The sequence below is a fragment of the Macrobrachium nipponense genome, chromosome 7 (assembly GCF_015104395.2).
Source record: "Macrobrachium nipponense isolate FS-2020 chromosome 7, ASM1510439v2, whole genome shotgun sequence".
Classification (NCBI taxonomy): domain Eukaryota; kingdom Metazoa; phylum Arthropoda; class Malacostraca; order Decapoda; family Palaemonidae; genus Macrobrachium; species Macrobrachium nipponense.
In genome coordinates this window covers 80213860-80232047 of record NC_061109.1, presented here as the reverse complement: position 1 = coordinate 80232047, position 18188 = coordinate 80213860, and the positions used below count along the sequence as shown (strand labels likewise).

The window sequence follows — 18188 nt, the reverse complement described above, 5'->3', positions numbered from 1 at the left end:
TGCAAATGCTTGTCGGGAAAGTAACAATGATGATGATATTGCCAGTGACACTGACAGTAATGGTTGGTAACATGACTGATGATAGTGATTGTGATTTTGACTGTGATTGTGAAAGTAGTATGGGACACTTAAAGCACTACTTTTTATTTCTTTTAATTATACTTGTTAGTTCCTGTCATAGTTAAAATAATATCGTGCTCTTGTATTTCTTTATTTATTTTTATTGCATGAATTGTTATTGTATATATAATTTTAATATTTTTTTATAATACTATAAAAATCCTTTTCTTATGACTAGTGTTATCATTTTCGTGATTTAAGAAGGTCCAATAGTATATAAAAAACTTTATGTAACGTTAGAATAAACTTTTTCTTTGTTTAATTCTGCCTTTTATTAATTTTAATAGATGCTCAAGACACTGGGTTTCAAGTTGGGATCTTTTCACCTGAGAGTTTTGTCCACAATTTAGCAATTCTGAACCACTGTGCATCGGCTTACAAGGGTGAACATGAAAAATCATATTTGATAACATGAAAGGCAGTTTCAAAAGCTGCCTTTGTATCATATTTATGTACAGAAATAAAAATACCTATACATAATACATTTTCATACACATATTAAACATAAAAGCATGAACATTTATAAATCGACACATCCATCGCTAAATTTGCACTCATTTAACTCAATATTTTCGGCATAGAACAGCGTCAGAGGCATAAATTTTACCCTAATACCTATGTAATAACTCTCAATACAATTTTTTAATATCATTTGCATAACCTTTATGGGCTGAACGGTATTTCTACAAATGTGTGTACTCGTCCCATGGTACTCGTTAGACATTAGACATAACAGCGCTAGCGGGGCTGTTGACCGAAAATTGTTCCGTAAAATTACCTTAAAATACCTTATTTTTTTAAATGAATATTTTTTATGACAGCCGTAAAACCGATTCGCCGTTGAGCGATTGCGCCGTTAATCGCGGGCCGCCTGTATTTCTAGGTAGCAGAATTATGTATCTGAGTATGTAAAGGCTTTCTTTCAATATTCTAACATAAACTGGGAGTAACTGAGGAATTTGAACATAATTAACCCATTAAATGTCAATATACAGATATCCAACGGAAGCCATTTTGAAAACCTGCCGACCATCTTAAAAATGGCAAAATATGTGTGCCCTGAGGTTTGTGACGAGACAGGTCAAGAAGAGTTGTCGTGCCAAATTTCACACTTGCATCACCATTTGCATTTTTCCCCTATTATTATTTCCACTAAATAACAAGAATGGGAGAAGAATGTAGCAGTAGAGTAGTGGAAACAATTTGTTATATTAAGTTACTTTAAAAACATAATGTGGGCATAATATTTGAGGACCCAGTGTTAGGACGTACAAGGCATGCATTGGTTAATAGTGGCCCTCAATGTCTACCCAGCTGTTGTGTCCTCAGCAATTCTCCATGGAAGTGCAGCCTAATTTTTGTCTTCCAGCTTGCTTTTCCTGACAAATCCTTCAGGTCAAGCCTGTTTTAATCAGAGAATAATCACTTAAGTCCAGTATTAGTACTGAATAATGATGATGTTAGTGTCCACAATGTTATTCCTAGTATCTTTGGTATTGTTTTTATGACTAGCTTATATCCAGCCTTTGTCATTAAACAGATGCATGTTTCATCATTCATTACAGGTTTACCAGTGCAATTCTTCCTCCCTTTGGTTCCACGATAGCATATTTCAGGGTTTTAGAAAAGTATCACTCCCCTCAATGAAAATTGCTTCATGTTAACTGCTGTTATCATCTACTTTTGTGTTCATGACTTGCTGTCTGTCAACGGACAAAAATAAGATTTGAGCAAAGTTATGTCTTGCATGGATATGGGTTTAGTTTTAATCGTTTTTCACATGTCTAGATGATCTGCAGTGTGTCACACAAGGCACACTGCAAACCAGCATTATCATACTAGATAGAATAAACAGCATTGTCCCACTAAATAACATAGGCTGAATGACTATACATACTTGGTAGAATCAGTCTCAGCATCAAAAAATTTTTTTAAAAAACATCATATTGTAGTAGTTATATTTAATCCTTAAATTAAAGTTACTTTTTCTAAACATAAGGACACAGTGTCTGAAAATGATCATGATGAAAACTTTTTTTTCTCTTCAGATCATAGCAGTAAATCTCCAAAGAAAAAATCTGGTGACCTGGTAAGTCCAGTTTTTGGTATTGTTTTTCTGTCTCTTGATGAATAAATTAGTGTGTTCTGCCTTCTTAGCTGTATTGTAAAATTTTTCAGTTACGTATGACATGAAAAAATGGTGGTGTTCTGTGTTTTTGTTTCTTGTTTTATAGGTTTCTACTCATTGTGTAAGGCCTATTTATTTTTGTTTCTTGAAATGCCAATTGCATTATTCTCTTTCAGTGTGAAACGAAATCAGAATAAGAACATAGGTTACAATATATGTATTTTTTCAAATTATGAGGTATGGTATGTTATGAATTGGTGTTGTATTAAGAATCTTAAGCCATTCAGCATCGTATCCATTTCATGCTTTCATTTCAGTATTAAAGGATCTTCTCATTGTTATTGATAAAGGCACTAAACACCACTTGCTTAAGGTATGGTCACATTTAATTGTGCCTTGTACTTATAACCATAGATCTGTGATGTTATGGTACTTGCAGACATTCCCGTCCTTGAGGTCACGACTTAGAAGTTTGGTAAGTTTCAATTATGTGATTCACTCAAGTCATGAGGGTTTAGTTTGACTTAAGTGAATATATTGCAAAAATATATTTGAAAATAACATTAAGCTTTTGTGATTTTAAATACACGCCATTCTATGAATGTACTGGACCATGTAGATTTTGTGTTTAAATCGCTGTATTTTTTCACTTTAAATTGCCCTACCTTGTTGAAGATTCTTTAAGGAATTAGAATTACCTTTTTGGAGTACGTAAATTGTCAATGTTTGGATGATATTTGCAAATCTGTTGAAAATTGGAGAATCTGTTTTAGCTTTAACATTGATGGTCATAGTTTAGATTTAGTGCTGATACAATCCATAAACAATTACAGCACTTCTCCAACTGTGTATTTCATTACTACAGTATTACTTGCTAGTTGGAGTTCCTCATTGGGCAAGTGGGTTTCGTGCTCGGCTACCAATCTGGTGGTCCAGAGTTCGATTCTCGGTTCGACCAATGTGGAATCATAGGAATTTATTTCTGGTGATAGAAATTAATTTCTCGATATAATGTGGTTCGGATCCCACAATAAACTGTAGGTCCCATTGCTAGATAACCAATTGGTTCCTAGCCACATAAAAATATCTAATCCTTTGGGCCAGCCCTAGGAGAGCTGTTAATCAGCTCAGTGGTCTGGTAAAACTAAGATATACTTAACTTGGTTGCTAGTTGGAGCATCCCTCCTTATATTAGGGGTACCCTGTTATGCTTGCAACAGCTTCTCTTTCTGATTGGATTTAATGCAGCACAGAGTTTTTCATAACTTTGCAAAAGGCATGAATTTTATTTGGCAGTTACTTTTTTTATTTCATTTACTACCGTCTGTTTTTAAAAGTTTGCAGTTTTGGTCTTCATTGGTGATGGTCTATTGATAGTCTGCAGTTTTTTGCTAGTGGCAGTGTGTGTGTATATATATTTTTCTGTTGATTTTGTTATAAGCTATGCTGCTAGTGTCAGCTGTTCAACATCTAATGATTGGCCATATTTTTCATGTAGGCCTCTTAGTGTAAAAGCAATGTCTGTATAAAAAATATGTCCCAGCGTCATACAATACATAATTTTACTTATGCCTTTTCCAGCACATGGCTTTAAAAAATCTCAAGTAATTTTATATCTTGTGCTTATCATATTATCTGCTTCAGAGGTTTCATCTTTTTCTTAACTATTAACTTTATGTATATTAAGTTTTCTTTTTTTGTAAAAGGAGGCATTTTAATATTTAGAATCTCCCAAATCTTGAGCTGCAGTGTATAATAATTTAATTAATGCTTTACAGAGAATGAAAAATAGTTACCTACCATATAATAGATTGGTAAGTCTTTATGTACTATATACCTTTAGTCCAAATTTGCACCAAGCTATGGGTGGCACAGGTGAAGGTTAACTTGTACACTTGGAATTTTTAATATTTTTCATTTGTTGACTATGGGGATCATTAAACAGAACAAGCATAAAAATATAACATTGATATATATTAATAGATCTTTTGTCTAGTTATGCATAAAAAAAATTACCTAACACAGGTAAAATATATCCTGTTGTAAATTTAGGATAACAATTACTGTATATATTTCTGTGCACAAGACAACCTTTAGATAAGACTAGGTTAAAAAAAAATTGACAAATTTTCATGAATTTATCTCATATTTGTAGTATAAGATGACTTGCTAAGTTACAAAACATCTTTGTTTAGGTTAGCTTTTAGTTACCATATATACTTGAGTATCATGTGACTTTTGAAGACCTAATTTTGAGGGTAATTATAAGGGGGCTGCATCTGTAACGGACCACACTCAGTCTTGCAGGATTTTAACTGCTTAAATTGAATGGGACTAGGAATGACTGACAGTAGTGGAAAGAACTAATGGAGGGAAGAGTTCAACTAAACAACTAGAACTGCCTTAAAATTAATTTATTATGTACAAGAGATACAATATGTATACGTGAGTTCATAATTATTGTGTACCATAGATACAGTGTGTACTACAAGTGAGTTCAGGTTTGGTACATAATAAATCAAATAAGTGACATACTCGTTACCACGAATAAAATTTAGTTACCAGGAGTAAACCATCAGAATTGCAATAAAGTATAATAATAAATGATTAATTTATTTAAATATCATAATGAGTCAATTCAAAATATAAACACATCACCAAATATGTAACAGGAGTAGATTCAGAATCAAAATAACATGATGTAGCTAAACCAAAATTACTTTACGATACACCATCAAAGTAAAATAGCAATGTACATAGTACAGGAAATGTTAGTGTAACTTCTGTAAACAAGATGATACAAATTTTATAAACCCTAGCTACATCTCTCTCGACAGCATAAAACAATAATCAAGCTTGACAGAAAAGTAATGAACAAGCAACAAACAATAATCACCAAATCACATAACACACATTACAGTAGAAAATAAAACAGTAATATCAAATCAGCAAGCACATAGTTTCAATAATCGCAAACAATGATCAGTTCAAAGAAATACTAATATGGTATAATACAACTGATCTCTGTAGAAAAATCAAGACAGACACCACTGTCCAAAAGGCTATTGGCTGCTGATTAACAAAGTCACAGCGCTGCTATACTCTTGAGGAAAGTCATCACTCAGATTATCACGGCAGGATCATCGCTAAGCTGCTGTACTGTCGAGGACCTGACACATTACTATCCCAAACATGACTAATGCTGTTACAGTGAAAGCCACAGACGTTAACTCAACACCCAGAACAACATTCCTTGGTAAGGGGGCAACTACTCAGAAACAACAAACTAATGATTGTTTCTTTTAAAAACAATCACTTACTCTTACACTTCTGCTACACAAAGAAAAAAATTTTTACAAACAAGCAAAAGAAAATTTTTTTTTACACCAACCACAAAACTCTCCTCCATTTGCTGCCGCACCCCGCCAACCAAAACGAACCAATACAGGCAGCCCTCGGTTAGCAGCAAGGGTTCTTTTCCTGGCTGCTGAAGCCGAGCGATTTTAAAGCCTACAGCCGCCGCACACCTTTCAGAGCACTATACCGGTTAATAGCAACCTAGACCAGTCAACAGCGCTATAATCCTGCAATGGCGCAACAAACAAAATTATATTTATGCAGTATAGTTCTATAGAATTTACTGTACAGTACATTATAGTATTATAAATACTGTAAAGTGAAAAAAGCCTACCTTTAATCCTTTGGGTGTCTTGTGAAGTACAGTGGACCCCCGTATTCATGTTCTCCGAATTCGTGGACTCACTCATTCACGGATTTCTCTCAGGAACATTTCCCTGCATTATTCGCGGAAAATTCGCCTATTTGTGGAATTTTTCTATTAGTAATATCCACATTTTTTTTTTTTTTTTTTTTTTTTTTTTTTTTTTTTTTTTTGCAATTAAATCATAAAAAGCACTTTTTGTGATAAATCTATTAACCCTCTTACGCTGATTGGACGTATTAAACATCGAGTCAAAATGTCATGTATGCCGATTGGACGTATTATACGTAGACTCAAAAAAGTTTTTTTTTTAATTCGCGGAAAAATACTTATAGGCCTACCAGCTGAAAACTTTTGAATTACGCGCCTTTGGGGGATGCTGGGAGTTCACGGATCAAGGCGTTGTTTTGTTTACAATCGTTATGCAGGCGCGCAAGCGCAAATTTCTTTCTTATCGCACTAAAAAGTATCAGTGACATCTCAAAAATTATTTCGTCACTTTGACATAATTTTTACACCGTTTTAAATTATCCATTACATGGAGTATTATATATGAAAATGTGTGCAATTTCATGTAGAATACAAAAAAAAATACTCATGATTGTAGCTCTTATTAGTTTTGAAATATTTTCACATAAATAACGATAAGTGCAAAAATTTCAACCTTCGGTCAACTTTGACTCTACCGAAATGGTAAAAAAACGCAATTGTAAGCTAAAACTCTTATATTCTAGTAATATTCAATCATTTGCCTTCATTTTGCAACAAATTGGACGTCTCTAGCACAATATTTTGATTTATGGTGAATTTATGAAAAAACTTTTTCCTTACGTCCGCGCGGTAACTCTTCCGATAAATTTTTTTGTGCGATTGTCCTAATGTTTGCACCATTTTAAATTAGCCGTTACATAAAGTTTTATACTATATGGAAATGTGCGCAATTTCATGCACAATACAACTAAAACAACCCATGGTTGTAGCTTTTATCAGTTTTGAAATATTTTCATATGAATAACGATAAGTGCAAAAATTTCAACCTTCGGTCAACTTTGACTCTACGGAAATGGTTGAAAAACGCAATTGTAAGCTAAAACTCTTATATTCTAGTAATATTCAATCATTTACCTTAATTTTGCAATGAATTGGAAGTCTCTAGCACAATATTTCGATTTATGGTGAATTTAGGGGGGGAAAAAACATTTTCCTTACGTCCGCGCGGTAACTCTTCCGAAAAGAAATCAGAAATGTTTTCGTGCGATTGTCAAAATGTTTGCACCTTTTAAAATTAGCCGTTACATAAAGTTTAATATATGGAAATGTGCGCAATTTCATGTAGAATACAACACAAAATGATTGAAGGTTGTAGCTTTTCTCTTTTTTGAAATATTTGCATATAAATCACGATAAATAGTAAAAAAACAACATTCGGTCAACTTTGACTCTACCGAAATAGTCGAAAAACGCAATTGTAAGCTAAAACTCTTACAATCTAGTAATATATAGTCATTTATCTTCATTTTGAAACAAATTCGAAGTGTCTAGCACAATATTTAGATTTATGGTGAATTTTTAAAAAAAAACTTCTTTCCCTGCGTGCGCCGATTCGCAGCCGCAAATCTCCGAAATGCGTACATCGCATTCTCCTAATATTTGCTCCTTTTCATATTAGGCTTTTTGTAGAGTTTCATATATGAAAATGTGCACAAATTCATGAAGAATACAAGCAAAAATATTTGAAGGTTGTAGCTTTTCTCATTTTTGCAATATATTTGCATATAAAAAAATATATATATGAAAATTTGACATTCGGTCAAATTTAACTCGTCTGAAATGGTATAAAACTGCAATTCTAAGCTAAAACTCTTACAGTTTCGTAATATTCGATCATTTTTCTTCATTTTGAAACAAATTGGAAGTCTCTAGAACAATATTTAGATTTATGGTGAATTTTTGAAAAAAAAAAAAAATTTTATGTCCGCGCGTTACGAATTCATGCATCATTTTGTGATAATATTTTTTCTGTGTTGCTTTGATCATTTTACAATGTGTTAGATATCAAAATGATTGCAATTTAGTGTACAATACAGCGGAAAAAAAAGTAACTCGTTAGCTTTAACCGTTTTTTGCACATCTCGATTTGAATACAATTATGTATGAATTTTTTTTTGTTGCTACCATATATCGCATTATTTATGTATGATGATGATATGTTTTTCATTTCTGATGTTTGCATACTAAACTTCAGGCAATGACAAAAAAAGGAGCCAAAAATTAACTCTTAATCTTGAAAACTAAGCACGCTGTGATTTTTTGAAAAAATTATTTTTTCCGTTTCCGCGCTCACTCCAAACCCGCCTCGGCATACGGGAGGTATAAGAATTTTTATGGGTTTTTCTTGAGTTTTAACTAACCAAAGGAGGTTTTAAGCATTTTTATAGGGGTTCCAACTATTCAAGGGAGGGTCTGGTACGCATCCCCCGCGAATACGGGGGGAACCACTGTATAATCCTTGTACAGTGGTACCTTGATCCATGAGTTTAATTCATTCCATGGCCGAGCTCATAGCTCAATTTGCTTGCACATGAAATCAATTTTCCCCATTGAAAATACCTAAAATGCCCTTAACCCGTTCCAACCCTCAAAATGCCACCCCATATTTTCATGTTTCATGTTATTAAATAAGGAAAATACACTTCTAAATAACAAATATTGTATAAAAACATAATAGAAAGAGTGTGTAAAGTTATAATAAGGTTTTATACAGTGTACAGGTAGCTATAGTGTTCAATTTATGATACTTTGTCTTATGATAATCCAATTATACGAGAGACCAAATTACAATAGCCTAACTTCATCCCATCTTCTAGTTTAATAAGTTCAAAAACAACAAAAGAGAATGATGAAAGTATGGGTTTAACTAAGTACAATTGAATTGTATAACAACTGCATCCGTTTGGCTTGTATTTCAACCATCGTATTATAGTAAACAATTACCGTAGTTGTTATAAATGACGTTATGTAGAATAGGACTGAGATATCTTAATGTAATAACTATTCTCTATAGATCAAAGATCAATAGGGAAATATACTGTTAAATTTAAACCTAGTTGTAGCTGAAGCTGAGAAAACTGTTCAAGCTACTAATGAACACTATCATGCATCAGCAACAAGGATAAAACTCCAGTAAACACATGCCATCAAACACAACAGTAGATAAAATTGAGATAAAATCATTATAATCCAAACTACTGTGCTTGAAAGAACACCTTTACTGTTGGTTTCACGCTGATAAAAGATAAATAACGTAACGTTCGTTTTACGATATGAAGGTAAATTGTGAACAGAATCACACAATTTTTTTTACTCAATAAACATGCTGCCAATGTAATCTGTTAACAAAAAAAAAAAAGTTTGTTCACAATCACAACAAGACGTATTCAAGTCATATTTCCACCTAAAAACACATTGTATAAGGAAAAATGACCTTCTCTCAAATAAGTCAAGTATCTAGATATTCATTTATGCTAACTAGAAGCAAGAAAATTTCCTCAGAATTAAGTTAAATAGGGCAAAACAAACTCCTATTTGCCATCAGCTGATTTCCAAACCAAAATATTGACTGCTATCTTGGTAATATTTTATGATATAATAATATGAGAATACATACAATACTATTGGATACAATGAAGTAATGTATAACTTTTTAGAAGATTTATGGAAAAGATGCATATTTACTTTTTCTTCTTTGCTTAAATTAATTTTCGTCACTGCCATTTACGTAGCGGCGCCATCTTGAGCTCGTACGGTCGTACCTCAATTTTTTGCCAGTGTAACAAAGCAAAAAATCGACAAAGTTGCACAGTTTATTATGTACTTCTATCCCATAGAAAAAATAAACAAATTGCAGTGTTGCAAAAATGAATGTATACGTGAGTTTTGTCTTTTAAAATCAGTTTATGCAACAATTGTAAATACAATATGTTATAAAAACATGATTCAGTTTTATAAATTAAAATTTTATTATTCGGGCACGACTGAACAACCTATTCTCTTCATCATGTGGAGGGCTGTTACAAAGACTTCAAATGGACATGCGTACTGCCACTATCATATTTATGCACAAAAATTTTTAAAATACCCTGTAATACATTTTTCATACACATTTTAAACATAAAAGCATGAAAACTTATAACAAAAAGCTGAAGTTTCATTAACAAAATGAGTTATAATTAGCTCCCAAATTAATAAAATATAACCACGTGAAGTCTATGTAAATGTATTTTTCGGAATAGTGGCAGACAAGAACGAGTAGGAAAAAACATCCTCTGATAATGTGGGGGGGCAGTTACAAAAGTTGCCTTTGTATCATATTTATGTACAGATATAAATCATACACATTTTAAACATAAAAGTGTGAACATTTATAAATCGACACATTGATCGCTAAATTTGCACTTTTTTAACTATATTTTCGGAAGAGCGGCAGGCAGTGTGTCATAGAACAGCCTCATGGGTATATAGTTTACCACAATACCCATGTAATAACTCTCAATAAAAAATTTTAATATCATTTGCATAATTTTTACTATGGCTGAATGGTATTTCTACAAATGTATGTATTCGTTAGACATAATGGCACTTACGGCGCGGTTAACAGAAAACTGTGCTGTAAAAATACCTTAAAATACCTTATTTTTTAATTAATATTTTCAACGACCGGCGCAAAACCGATTCCACGCTAAGTGATTGCGCTGCTAACCATGGGCCGTCTGTACTGGCCAAAGGTCATCAGTGTAATGGACTGCACTTGGTCCTGCAGGATCTTGCTACTTAAATTGAATGGGAATAGGAATGACTGACGGTAGTGGGGATAAACAATTGAGGAAGGAGTTCAACTAAACGACTCAAGTTACCTTAAAACTAATAGAGGCAGTCCTCAGTTAATGGTGATCTGGGTTTATGTTGCTCTGCGTGCACCATAAAATCAGCTGTTTATGGCGCCATAACAGGCCAAGTTTCAGTTATTGGGGCCATAAGGTGCCGATAATAGAGTTATGGCACCATAACATAGCTATCAGTGGCACCACTAACCTAGCAGTAAGTGCCATAAATCGCTGAGTTTCAGTTAATGGCAGTTTTCGCTTACCAGCACCCGGCCAAGAACGGAATCCCCACCGATAACTGGGGACTGCCTGTATATTGCATACAAGAGATACAATATGTACAGTGGTCCCCCGTATTTGCGGGGGATGCGTACCAGACACACACACACACACACCTGTGAATAGTTAGAACCCGTGAATAGTTGGAACCCCTATAAAAAGGCTTAAAGCTTCCTATTTTGTTAGTTAAAACTCAAGAAAGAACCACTAAAATTTTTCTTACCTGGTTTTTTTAATAGTTTTATCACAAAAAGGGCATTTTATGATGATATTGATATAAAAAACCCAGGAATTTGTGCTTATTTCTCATGGAAAAAATACTGCGAATAGGCAAATTTTCCACGAGTAATGTGGGGATATGTTCCCGAGAGAAATCCGCAAATGTGCGAGTTCGCGAATACAGGCGGTCCACTGTACAAGTCAGTTCAGGTTTGGTACATAATAAATAAAATAAATGATATACACATTATTGTAATAAAATAATAAATGATTCAGTTAATTATATCATAATGAGTCGGTTCAAAATATAAATACATCACCAAATACATAGCAGGAGTCCATTCAGAATCAAAATAACACCAATGTAGTTAAACCAGAATTACTTTATGATACACCAACATCAAAGTAAAATAATGATGTACATACAGAAAAATGACATTTTCTAAGACAATTTGAATATTTCATCACTACAAACCTGAGGTCTTGATAATAGGTTAATTTTCTAGCGCTTAGCTGGATCTGGTTAAACAATCAGAGATTGAAGAGCAAGGAATCTGTGAGATCTGGCAACACATGCGTATATCAGGTGAAAACTGGTCAAAGACCGCGCGGCCAAAGGGGGAAGGCGAGACTATGAAATAGCCTCTTCTCTCCAGGAAAGAAAATTAACCCCCGAGTGAGAGGGGGCGACATTATACATTAAATCAGCCTGAGGGCCTCCCGATACTTCCAACGACGAATCGATGGAAGAAAAGGCAGGAGAAACCGGCACATAAACTCTAGCATCATGGGGTGTGACTGGGGAAGAAAAGCATCTGAGAGAGGTGATGAAAACCCTTCCCACGAAAGAAGAGTCAAAATTCTACAATGCTCCCTGTTACCATAACTTCCACTGCAATTAGGCCACCCACGACACTGCGGGCACGGATTCTTTAAAGTACAAACATTAGCACAACACCTACTGCATGTGGAGTGTGGGACTGTGACTGAAGAAGCCAGGAAATGAGACCACGGGAAACCTTGAGTTCCCGGGCAAATATGTTGGGGAAGTCAAGACGACACAGAGAAAGCCATAACAACACAAGCACACACACAAAGACAAGCAAAATAGCAAAAACAAGCAATAAAATGGGTAAAGGGCTGAGTAAGTAACTGCAACTGTCACTCAGGTGGTTAAGTAAAAGACTAAACGTGATAACATGGGTGCACGGTCTTTGACCAGTTTTCACCTGATATACGCTCACATTGCAGATTATAAGTTCACTTATGAACATTTAGTTTAACTTATGTAAACAATATTATACAAATTATATAAACACTAGCTACATCGCCCTCAGTAACATAAAAAAATAATCAAGCTTAACACAAAAGCAATAAACAAGCAGCAAGCAATAATGACTAAATCACTTAAGCAATAAACAAGCAGCAAGCAATAATGACTAAATCACTTAACACATACCACAGTAAAAAAAAATATAATACCAAATCAGCAAACACAGCCTCAAGTCACAAACAATGGTCAATTCAAATACATACTAATATGGCATAAATACAACTCCAAGCAGCATCACTTACAAAAACAGACTATCTCGGCAGAAGCGTCAAGACAGTGCTGTTATGGTCCCAAGAAAACAGTCATTACTCAGATGATCACAGCAGGATCATTGCTAAGCTGCTGTACTGTCGAGGCCCTTACTCGCTGTTATCCCAAACCTGACTAATGCTGTTACAGTGAAAGCCAGACATAAACTCTCAACACCCAGAACAACATAAACAATTACTTTGTTTTAAAACAATCACGTACCCTTACACTGTTGGGGCCAAATTGACAGTTAAAGCAACAGTAAAGAACAGAGGAGAGATGGTGTCAGGTGAAAATATATATAATGATTTTCAGATAACAATTCTTGACCATAATTTATTCTTAAAACCAACTTAGAAATAATGAAATGGAATTTTGACCCCTTTACAACTTAAGGTGGTCAAAATTCTTACAATGTAAATACATCAGGTATAAACAATGAAATTCATATTTGCTTGGAAACTTAGATTTTCCCAGGAAAATATTCAACTTTCAGACTTTACATACCCTCAAGCAATCAATAGGAGTTTATTAAGAAACGTTTCATGCCATCCGGACACATCATCAGTTTGTAATATAAAAATAATTCACATTTGTGAAAAATAAAATTAAAATTTACTTGCTAATTTAAATGGAATATAAAAAAAAAATCAATTGTTCCGATACGTAATACAAACCTTCGGTCCTTTAACAATAGGAAGGTACTTAGAGGCAGCTGAACCAGTCGTATGGTTCGAACAAGGGGGTTCGGTAGTTAACTACTTGTCCGGCAGTTAGCGGTACACTCGACTGCTAGGCGAGGAGTCACTTTGCTTTCAGTTGCGCTAGTGGATGGACGTGCTGCTCTTTGTCTCTCTGCCCACATCTGTCGTATGCTTGGTTTGCTTCACTGTGTGAAGACTTTTTCACTTTTTCCTTTACTTGTGTGTATTTGCAAGTATAAAAGTAAGTACGTGTCTGCTTTTGTTTTCATTTGTGATGGAAATAGAACAACAAGAGCCGGAGAAACCCCCTCGCCCCCCATCAACCGCAGATTATTCCCGGGTATTGGGGGCCGTAAGTGTGGGGCTTTCCGCTCTTCTGTGGAGGTTGATCCTCATGATTTTTGTACTCGGTGTAGAGGGCGAGAATGCTCTCACACCGAGACATGTGATACGTGTATATTTTGGTCAGAGGAGCAGTGGGAGCGCTATGGGGGGAGGAAGAAGCCGCGAAAGCCGGCTAAGGGGTCGTTGGAGGATTCTCCGGCTACGCCCTTGATTACTGACATGTCTTCCTCCTTTCTCCCTCCATCTCAGCTCCCTTGTATGGCTCCTTCCCTTCGGGGGTGGTTTCTTGCTCCCTCTCCTCCCTCGATCAGTCGAGCGTAAAGGAGGCGGCGAGATACCCCGACATCCAGTTGTACTCAAGGTCCTCCGTTTGCTCAGGCTGGGAACTGTCCCCCCCCCGGGCGATGGGAGACCCCCCCCCCCCCCCCCCCACTTATCTACCCGACTTTTCCTTCCTCAGACTTGCTGACCACGGGCGACGATCTCGGACGGGCCTGGTACTCGCTGGGGTTGCAAGGGACACCGACGGTCCAGGGGCTGCTGAGTCATCTGGTGAGAGGGGCCATGCCAGTAACACTCGGGCTGATCACCACGACGGTGTCCACGCCGGGCTACGCTGCTCCACCTCACCTGGTATATATGCAGGCTCCGCTGCCGGAGGTTTCCTTGCCCGCTGCTCCGCCACCACCTGGGTTTACCGCTCCTGCTCCGCCTCCTGTTCTTGAATATGTTGCCGCTCCAGCCATGGTACCAGTTCCTGCCGCCGTCGTTCCTGCCCTTGGTGTTGCTGCTCCCACTCCAGGTCATTCCAGACAGGTGCAGTCGGGCCCTGTTGCTTCGGCAACTGTCCCGGCTCCATCCTGGATGGAAGACCTGACGGTGGTGCTGAGGAAGCTGACGAAGAGGAAGAGGAGGAAGGTGTCGTCTTTGTCTTCATCGTCTTCTACGTCGTCGTCGCCTGCCGCCGCTTCCCCTTCAACTTCTAAGGGCCCGTCCCACTCCGGTGGGACGGTTGGGACTTCCGTCGGTCCACCTGTTCCTTCGGGAACAGGACCCGTCTCTCCTTCCGCAAGGAAGAAGAAGACGGGGACCGGAGGAGTGTCGGCTAACACCGGCACTTCCTCACCTGGCGCTAGAGTTTCTGCCTTGACGCCAGGTACCATCTCGGCCTCTCGTTCGCGAGAGTCACCGAGTGTACGGTCACCTGCGGGTGACCAGACAGCCAAGACCCAGGCATCCGAGTTCTCTCGGCACCAGGATCCAGGCATGGGGCGGAAGACTGGCAGGGGTCACTCAGGCAACCCTCACCAGACCAGCAATCGCTCTCGCTGCGACGCGCTGGTACCCAGGGTTGACGCAACGGTCCCGGACCGCTCGCGGGCTGAGGCGAGGAACGGTCCCCTCGGTCGCCTGAACCAGCCTCGGCTGGTCCAAGCGGCGTGATGCGCCGTGAGGACAGGCCTCGCTCCCACCGCAACAGCGGACTCTGCAGGTCCCCTGACCACTGCTCCTACCGCGACCGGGCAGAGAGGGGGACTAGCAGCAGCTCTTCTGACGCTCGGGACCGTCGCCACTGTTCTCGGTCCAGCTGCTCTCCCCGGGAGAGCCGCTCGACCAGGCCTGCAGACCGATCACCACCGCGGGTTGGCGATTGCCTGCAGCCCCCTCAGGACACCGGCTCTGCTGGTGGGCGCGGGGGGAGCCAGGTTTGCCTCTCCAATCCCTTCAACTTCCTCGGGCTTTACCGGGAAGAGCGAGGCGATCAGGAGCAATCACGAGGGGCGCACCCCTCGCGATCCCGCCACGACGCCCTACGAACCTGGCAGGGTCCTTGGACCAACCAGATTGTATGAGCAAGTGGTAGGAGGAGACCAGGAGGGGTCTGTCGTGGTTCCTCCAGTGGAAGGACGGAGGGTCTCGGGAGGCATTCTCGTTGGAAGGGCTTGACGGTCCGTCTCCACCGGATGCAGTCACTCCCGAGATCCAGAGGTTGTTCATGGAGGTAATTGCGCTGATTCATCAGCACAACGACCTCGGAGAAGGATCGTCGCTCCCACCTACTGAACCCACATCGGGCTTGGAGGCGTTCTGGGGACCTAAGAAGGAACCCAGGACGGCGGTGGGTCTGCCGCGATCAGCCTTAGTTGACAGCATACTAGGCCAAGTGGCGCTCTCGTCTCCAGACAGGAGGGTTCGCTTCGGTCCGGTAGGTCTGCTAAGCTCCTTCCTCCACCTCTACCGCGACAGAGGTGCTTTTACGTGCCTTCAGAGGACACTCTGCTGCCCAAACAGGTTAACCCAGAGCTAGCCAGGCTAACTCCAGGGGTGTCTCTGCCACAGCTCCTGTCGGAGAACCTCTGGTTCTCGCAGCAGGAGGCACTTACCTTGGAATCTACCACAATGGCAGCATTCCAAGCAGTCTCATGGCTCGACCTGTGGTCCCTCACAGTGTCGAAAACAGCGGCCTCCTTAGGGAACATCACTCCTGAAGGGGACCCAGCTTTCGTGAGATTGTGCCAGTCTGGGGGCAGGCCTATCGCCTACCTGGCCCACCAGATGGCCAACCTGTTGGCCAACCTGGTTCTCCGGCGTAGAGACACTGTTCTCACCCGAGTGACCAGGGTGGTTGGGCGTGACGTGGCTCTGGGTCTTCGCAACGGACCGGTGCGGAGTTCCTCCTCTCTCTTCCCAGGAGAGATGGTGGACGCTGCATTGGAAAGACGGCGCACTGACGACAGTGACCGTTTAGTACTCCAGGCAGTCTTGAAGGCATCTGGGCAGCCTCTAGCTACTGCGGCCAAGCCTAAGAGTTTGGTTAGCGCTTCCTCTGCGTCCAAGACGATCGCATCGTCGAAGCCCCGGGGAAAGACTCTGCCTTCAACTTCTTCAAGGACCGACCGTCACCAGCCCTCCTTCTCACGAGAGGGGGGGCGGTGAAGAAGTCGAAGAGAGGTGGGAAACGCTAGGGACGGCGTTCCCCCTCACCTGCTGCCGGAAGTGGGGGGGGGGTTGCTTGGTGAGCCATTGGGCATCATGGCAGCGCTATGGTGCAGAGACCTGGATAGTAAACATCCTTCGGCGAAGGATATCTACTACCCTTCAAGTCTCAGCCACCCCTCACCTCCAACCCGGTCCATCTGCAACCCTATGTTCCTGGCTCGACCAAGGACGTGACGCTTCGGCCGGAAGTAGAAGCCATGCTGAGCAAACGAGCTGTGGAGATCGTTCAGGATCAGTCGCCGGGCTTCCTATGGAGAAGTCCTTGGGGGGCTGGCGCCCGATGATAGATCTCTCTCCCTTGAACCGATTCTATCGCCAGACTCGGTTCATGATGGAAACAACACGTTCAGTGCTCGATTCCATCAGGGAGAATGACTTCATGCTTTCTGTGGATCTAAAGGACGCGTATTTCCAGATACCCGTCCATCAATCCTCCAGGAAGTACCTCCGCTTCATCCTCGACGGGACGGTGTACCAACTCAGGGCACTTTGTTTCAGTCTCTCAACCGCCCCACAGGTGTTCACGCTGGTGTCAGCTTGGGCACTCGGTAGCAATATGTCTCTTGAGGTATCTCGACAATTGGTTAGTCCTTTGCTGCAGGACAGAGATCGACTCCTCGAATTCTGCCGCGATCTGGGAATCGTTGTGAATTATGAGAAGTCAGAGCTCGAACCCAAGCAGAGGATGAAGTACCTGGGCATGCTGATCGACATGGCAGCAGGGCGAGTCCTCGCAGATTCGCGGATCAGCAGGTTCAGGGAGGCAGTAAGACAGTTCCTGTCTCTACAGGAGCAACCAGCTCAGCAGTGGCAAGTCGTGATCGGCCACCTGTCATCTCTCGAGAAGCTAGTCCCTCACGGGCATCTTCACCTGCGGTCTCTTCAGTGGAGACTAAAGGAGTGTTGGTCACAGGCAAGGGACCCTCCCTTCTTCCCTGTGTCCCTCACGGAGTAGGTGAGGCAGGACCTAGCCTGGTGGCTGGATGACGGGAACCTCATAAGAGGAGTGCCTCTTCGCACTCCCCCGGGGGATACTGCTCTTCTCGGACGCATTGACCAAGGGATGGGGCGCACACATGGAGGAGTTGCTGACTGCAGGTGTGTGGGAAAAAGAGAAGGAAAGGGAAAAAACAACATAAAAAAATAAAAAAAAGGAATAGAGGGATAAAACTCCATTGCGACAAGCACCTTCACATCAACGTCCTGG

The 18188-nt window shown here is 40.0% G+C and overlaps 1 protein-coding gene across 1 annotated transcript in view; it reads left to right on the top strand.

Moving 5' to 3' along the window:
- The window catches only part of LOC135217632 (protein OS-9-like), a 209487-nt gene that overhangs the window by 122560 nt on the left and 68739 nt on the right, over positions 1 to 18188 (top strand). Inside the window, 3 exon segments of the mRNA XM_064253598.1 lie at positions 2169 to 2209; positions 2688 to 2723; positions 4027 to 4062. Of these exon segments, the coding sequence (XP_064109668.1) occupies positions 2169 to 2209; positions 2688 to 2723; positions 4027 to 4062 (113 nt within the window).